The 7,596-nt window shown below is 33.4% G+C and overlaps 1 protein-coding gene across 1 annotated transcript in view; it reads left to right on the top strand.

Moving 5' to 3' along the window:
• The window catches only part of cdh8.S (cadherin 8 S homeolog), a 265,728-nt gene extending 260,429 nt beyond the window's left edge, over window positions 1–5,299 (top strand). The window contains exons 11-12 of the mRNA XM_018260477.2: window positions 1,743–1,994; window positions 2,898–5,299. Coding sequence (XP_018115966.2) covers window positions 1,743–1,994; window positions 2,898–3,391 — 746 coding nt within the window. The 3' untranslated portion in view covers window positions 3,392–5,299. The remainder of the gene's footprint in view (window positions 1–1,742; window positions 1,995–2,897) is intronic.
• Window positions 5,300–7,596: the final 2,297 nt, after the last annotated feature.

Raw genomic sequence — 7,596 nt, 5'->3', positions numbered from 1 at the left:
GTAGCTTATGATGAGTTTTTTGTCTTGATAACAATTTTGTTTATGTGAATTTGTGTTGCAGTTTTGCAAAAAAAAAAAAAAAAATTAGCAGATGACGAATTGCAGAATCCCTGACAATGAAATTTGCTCATCATTATATCTCATTAAAGGAGTGGTTCTCCTTTAAGGTAACCTTTATTATGTTATAGAAGGGCCAATCTATTTGCCTTTTTCTTCTGACTCTTTACAGCTTCCAAATGGGCATCACTGACTCCCTTCTAAAAAACGAATGTTTTGTAAGGCTACAAATGTATTGTTACTTTTTATTACTGCTCCTTCTATTCAGGCCCTCTCCTTATCATATTCCAGTTTCTTATTCAAATCAATGCATGGTTGCTAGGGTAATTTGGACACAAGTTACCAGATTGCTTAATAATAAAAATAAAATGCTAAATAACTTAAAAACCTTCAATAATAAAAACAAATTGCAAATTTTCTCAGAATATAACTCTCTACATCAGGGGTCCCCAACCAGTAGCTTGCGAGCAACATGTTACTCACCAATCCCTTGGATGTTGCTCCCCGTGGAATCAAAGCAGGTGGTTATTTTTAAATTCCTGGCTTGGAGGCAAGTTTTGTTTGCATAAAAAAACAGGTGTACTACCAAACAGTTCTGTAGGCCACCAGTCCACATAGGGGCTACCAAACAGCCAATAACAGCCCCTGTTTGACATCCCTTTGGACTTTTTTTATGCTTGTGTTGCTCTCCAAATCTTTTTTACATTTAAATGTGGCTCACGAGTACAAAAGGTTGGGGACCCCTGCTCTACATCATAATAAAACGTATCTCAAAGGTGAACAACTGTCAGGGGGCCTATCAGCTCCCAGTGGGAGAAGTCTGGAACAAAGAGGAAGCTTAAGGTAAAAGTCCAAGTTTGCAGTAATCAATAAGGGATCAGGAGAAACAGTGGTCAATTCCAGGCAAAAGATCAAAAAGCAGGCAGATGAGAAGCAATATCAAAGTTCAGGCAGGAGCAAAATGGTTCAGGAATCAGTCCGTGAGAGATATAGAAGTACCCAGGAAACACAAAGGAAATCCTATGCCCGGTCATTGAACCCATGACCTAGGAGCCTTTTTATTTTTATACGCGGCACTGGTGGAGACAGGCTCCTGTCAACAACCCCCTTCACTTTGTTAAGAGATTAGTTGGATAAGAATCAAGGATTCTTGTACCAGATTTAAACTCTTATGTTTTGCATATGGATGTAGGAGCATTATGATCAAAATGCAAAAATTGCATAAAGCCATAATATACAGTTTGGTAAACTAGTACATGCTGGGAGAAAGAGACTTATTCCAAGTCCAAGAAACTCTATTCTATATTCTTGTATAGGGAAATAAAATCATATGGTTGGAAATAGCCTGACATTGCTGCTATAATTAATAAGAGAACATTCAGGCCACAGTGATAGTTTGTTCATTATTTATTCTGAGCCCATATTCATTAGCTGTGATCAAGATATGCAAGCTTAGCAATTCATATATAGATATATATATATATATATATATATATATATATATATATATATATATATATATATATATATCTATATCAAGTCAGCTTAGTCGAACATTAAAAATATGATTCTCTTGTTTCTCTTGTAAAGATAACAGCAAAATTTCTACTTGTGTACTATTGTGGTATTTCCGTGTTTTATTAAAAAACATATTTTTCATTGATTATATGTCTCTTATTTTTCAGATAATTCTCTTAGTGTACTGGCCAGGCATAATGGATTTAATCGGCTAAAACAAGAAGTATATTTCTTACCGATTATAATAAGTGACAACGGCAATCCTCCCCTGAGCAGTACCAGCACTCTCACTATAAGGGTCTGTGGTTGCAGTAGCGATGGTGTTGTTCAGTCATGTAATGCTGAAGCTTATGTACTACCCATTGGACTCAGTATGGGAGCTTTGATAGCCATTTTGGCATGTATTGTTCTTTTGCTTGGTACGTATTTTCCTTTACACACATTAAACATTTTATATCTCCGAATGCAAAAGGCTCAGGAAAAAAAAAGTGAGGACATGACTCTCTATTTTAGAAGTCTAGACTTGAAAGTCATTTAACAATAAACTTGGAGGATTATGTAATTAACTAAGCAGTTTGGATAAAGTCTAGTTGCCTACAGCAACCAACCAGCAAGTAGCATTTTCTAGTCACCGGTGAACTAACATATTGATTGCAACGGGTTACTGCAGCTGGGAAAACTTTATGCCTTTTTTTGTATAAGAAGTTTTAATTTACAATGGCAATTTGGGAGGTTGATATGAACTCATGATTTGGGAGATGATCTGCTAAGACAAAATAGGGTCAGATACATTCATTATTGATTTATTTCATTTTAATAATGTTCTTGGAAAAACAATCCAGAAAAATGGATCTAATCAGTGCTGATACTAACTATAGTATAGTTGAAAAACATTTTCCATAACCTTCTATGTGATTCAGAATCCAAAATATGTTATTATTTTGGCTGAAAGCTAAAGCCTTAGGTAATGATCAGGCAGTAACATTGATTCCAATGTTTAATTAAACTAAAAAAGTTCAATTTTTCTAATGTTTGTGCATCAGAAAAAAAGAAAATACTATTGCCGAGAAATGTTTTTTTCTAAAATGCTCAGTGTTTTTTTTTTTTTTACCAGTGGTAAGCATTATTATCACTCTATAAAAAATAGTGCATTGATAAATTAGACTCTTTAAATTTGTATTTTTTAAGGTATTTATGGATGATACATAATTACTTTTGCAAAACTTATGATCACAAAAAAACATTGCTCTTGCACATAAATTATTTTCCATGGGCTCCATTGGTATATATGCATTAAAGCTTATTATGTCTTTGTTTTGCAGTTATCGTGGTGCTTTTTGTTACTCTTAGAAGGCATAAAAATGAACCTCTTATTATTAAGGATGATGAGGATGTTCGGGAAAATATAATTCGTTATGATGATGAAGGTGGTGGAGAGGAAGATACAGAAGCTTTTGACATTGCTACTTTACAAAATCCTGATGGGATAAATGGATACTTACCTCGTAAGGATATTAAACCTGATTTTCAGTTTATGCCCAGACAAGGTCATACATCTACTCCTAATGGTGTTGATGTGGATGAATTTATTAATGTGAGGCTCCATGAAGCTGATAATGATCCCACAGCTCCTCCCTATGACTCCATTCAGATTTATGGATATGAAGGAAGAGGATCAGTGGCAGGTTCACTTAGCTCTTTGGAGTCTTCAGTATCAGACTCAGATCAAAATTTTGACTATCTTACTGATTGGGGTCCTCGTTTTAAAAGACTTGGAGAACTATACTCAGTTGGAGAAAGTGACAAAGAAACTTGACAATGAGCCAACTTTTTGCAGACCAGACAGGCTTAAATTCTGTAATATTTTAGGGTCATTGTTATTTATGACAAACGTGGCCAACTTGTTTTAGAGACAAATTAGCACCAGTCATCTAAAAATAAATTGCATTGTAACATTGAACCAAAAAATGTGTATGTTAGGGGGTCAGTCTTGTGGAGTATAAAGTACAGTTTGTGAAGTATCTAGAAGTCTTTGGATGTTCAGTATTCACACGGACCGACATTGAGTCTGGAAATTTGACATCTGGGATGTCTTGGAAATGAATGAATAAAAGAACATACGTTGGAATGTACTGTAAAGCTAGAGGATATGAAGGATTGTAGTCATAATGTCTTCTGCAAGATTTTTTGACAAAAAATGTAAAAAACAAACAAAAAAACAACGTATTACTAAAGCAATATTTGGTCTTCTGATGAATTTTTGATATATTAATTCCCAACTAGCTTCCACTGTGCAATGACAATACATTGTGCATACTTGGTGGCCAAGAGACCACCAACTACATATCATTGTTGAGCCTTAAAAACAAACAAAAAAAATCATGTTTGATCTTCATGAGTGAGACTGGATTTCAAGAAAATTGGGCACACAAGAAGAGGTAACATGCTAATCCTGACCTCCACCTACAGACAACTGAATCGCAAAAAAAAAATAATACTGAGTATAAGATACAGAACATCAAATGTTACTATTTATCTTATTATCATAATTTGTTACTTTTTTATGGCATTTAAAACATTATGGGCCTCTTTTACTAACAATGGAAATAGGGTTAAGCATAAATAGGTTCAAATTAGCGTCCATAAAAATTTTTTATGAGAGCACTTGCACCATGACATTGTAATGTTTAGTGGCATTTGTTTAGCATCTAGTTATCCTGTGCCTTTGTACTGTACCTAGTGAATAATTGGGGTACAAGATAAAGAACTCCATGGTTTTAGGCATACGTAAACCCTGTTTGACTGGGTGGTAAGTAAAGGAAAAGGATCTAAATTGTAGGACATATAAACATAACTGATGCTCATACGCAAATCGTACTTAAACTATAAAAACTTTGGTGACACACATGGCTCATTGCTTGAGCCTAGCAGCTAGAGCAAATTTTTTTAGGAAGCACAATGCTGCTGCAATTCAGTATAAACAAATCTGCATTGTGCATTAAAAACATGAGGAAATACACCAATTTTTGCACTTTGTCCATTTTAGTAAACCAGGCCCAACATGTTTAATCACTGTATATAAAATCTCTGTTAGTTTACAACCTTTGTTTTCATGTATATGTTAACTGTAAAAGGCATACATTTGAAAATTCATTGGGAAAATATTACTCTAATTTTTTTAAAAATGAGCATTGCGTCTTTGAGCAGTTGCATTTAAAAGGTTGTAAGACAGAAACTTTTTTTTTTCCAGAGAGAAATTGTCAGTTTTATATTTCGTTATGAACTACAGTATGATATATGGTGTTTTTTTTATTACAAGCACAAACATATGGGAGTAAACAGGTTCATGTGAATATTTAAAATGTATAATTTGAGTTTTACACGCTACACTGTACAGTGACAGAATCATGCTTGTAGTTATCCAGTGTTTTAGAGCAAAATAAGTGTGTATATCATTTAGGTGATTATGTTATCATTTCTTTTCTGTGATATGGAAAATTATGCACAGAAACAGTTGCACACAGCAGCGGCAGCAGCTCTAGTGGCTGTAAACATATTGAATTTATCAGTAGAAATTGTATGATAAATATACGTATTAAATGCAGATCATTTTAATTTTCTACTTTACTCTGAAGCTATATTATCATTTATTTACTCCATGTATTGTATTCAGAGAAACTCCTATACTGTTTAATACTTGTGAAATATATTTTTATAAATAGTTTCTTTGTCTCATGTCATTTGGAAATGCCAAACAACTAAAACAAAAGGTATTGCAGCGCAATTATTTTCATACTGCCCTAAGGTGGAGAGCATTGCTCTGCCCTAAGGTGGAGAGCATTGGTTTGAATGCCCATTATTTGTTATACTGGTAGGTGTTACACTACAGGTATGGGATTTATTATACAGAAATCCACAATCCAGAAAGCTCAGAAATTACAGAAAGACCATCTCCCATAGACTCTATTACAATCAATTATTCTAATTTTTAAAAAATGGTTTCCTTTTTCTCTGTAAGAACAGTACCTTATACTTGATCTAAACCAAGGGGCACATTTACTTAGCTTGAGTGAAGGATTAGAAGGAAAAAAACTTCGAATTTCTAACTTTTTTTTGGCTACTTCGACCATCGAATTGGCTACATCGATATTCAAATCGAACAATTCGAACTAAAAATCGTTTGACTATTCGACCATTCAATAGTCGCAGTACTGTCTCTTTAAAAAAAACTTCGACCACCTACTTCGCCATCCAAAACCTACCGAGCACCAATGTTACCCTATGGGGAAGGTCCCCATAAGCTTTCTAAGTATTTTGTTAATCGAAGGAAAATCGTTCGATCGATGAATTAAAATCGTTCGATCGAGTGATTTTTCGAAATGCAGTAAATCCTTTGACTTCGACATTCGAAGTCGAATGATTTTACTTTGACGGTCGAATATCGAGGGTTAATTAACCCTCGATATTCGACCAATAGTAAATGTGCCCCCAAGATATAATTAATACTTATTGAAAGCAAATCCAACCTGTTGGATTTATTTAATGTTTACACAATTTTGTAGTACAAGGGGCAGATTTATCAGCCGTCAAAGTGAAAATTTGAATTTCAAACTCAAAATTTCAAGTTTTTTTTATGGCCAAAACTTTAAAATTCGACTAGGGAATTGTTAAAATATGATTCAAGTTTTTAAAAATTAAAATAAAATTTTTGAGATTCATCATACACTCAAATGTGACTGTTTGCCATCTTAAACCTGCCAAATTGCTGTTTTAGCCTATGAAAGTCATCCTGGGATCAATTTGGAGTTGTTTGCAGTCTTCTTGACATTCAAGTTTTTTTCAGAGAAAAAAACCTCAAATTCGATTTGAATTTTCGATCCTTTTCACCCAAGTTTCAAAAATTTGATTTTATTAATAAATTGTAATTTTTTTTTTAAAAAAAAGGAGCGTTTTAAATAACTCCTATGAACTCGAAATTCAACCTATTTAAATCTGCCCCTAATGAAGATCCAAATTACAGAAAAATCCATTATCCAGAATACCCAAGGTCCCGAGCATTCTGAATAACAGGTCTCATACCTGTGCATGTTTGTCATAAGGCTAAAAGAAGATCACTATATTACAAGAACCAAGAAGAGACATAAAGAATAAGCAAAGGCTTCTATCTTTAATTCTATGGTACAATATTAATACTATAAATGAGCATATATTTTGTTGGCCCTTTCCTTGCTTTATTGATGTGTGATGATTTTTAACAGGCTGGAAACAAGTTGTTTATTTTAACAACTCAAACGATTCTGACTAAAGAGTTTTATAAAGTGCTGCAACAAATGGTGCAGAAATACAATTTAATGTGCAACATTTGACACAGCTAAATGGCATATTAGTAAATGGCTGTAAAGCTGAAACTAAAAATGTGAAAATAAGCTGAGTAAGTAAGAAACAATTTCCCTAGGATGCTCTAATTGCAAGTTACATTCCTTTTGATCTTCTTACCTTCCATTAAATCCATTCAGGTATAAAATTTTGGTTGAAAATCTTGCATAACCCTGGTGTATACTTTTTAATAAATATATTCACCAGAAACAGAAATTATATCAAAGAGAAACCTTGGAGTTCTTTTAAACACTGCGGCTCTTTAAATATATTTTACAACTGTTATATGGTCTTTCCATGTAAAACAATTTTTTACCACTGGTATATGATCTTTCTGTGTAAAAATTAAATCATATTTATAAGTATGTGTTATGTTTGCCATAATGGAAACATTACAATTTTATCAGCATATAATTTATTTGCCTTCAATTACACATTATTTGCTGCACAGAAAACAAAGAAGAATTTGGTACAGGGAAGGACACACAAGGTATTGTGCAGTCTGAGTATACAAGTTACATTGTTTTGTGTCCAACTGGCAGAATCATATTCAGATCTTTCACATACATTTAACCTCCGTGGTTTTAGTGACTCATTCTAACTAACAAAAAAATTTTGTAGACAGAGAGAAATATTTTTCAATAA

Source organism: Xenopus laevis, chromosome 4S, assembly GCF_017654675.1.
Source record: "Xenopus laevis strain J_2021 chromosome 4S, Xenopus_laevis_v10.1, whole genome shotgun sequence".
Lineage (NCBI taxonomy): Eukaryota > Metazoa > Chordata > Amphibia > Anura > Pipidae > Xenopus > Xenopus laevis.
Note: the sequence above shows the minus strand (reverse complement) of the source record. Positions and strands in the feature narration are given on the sequence as shown.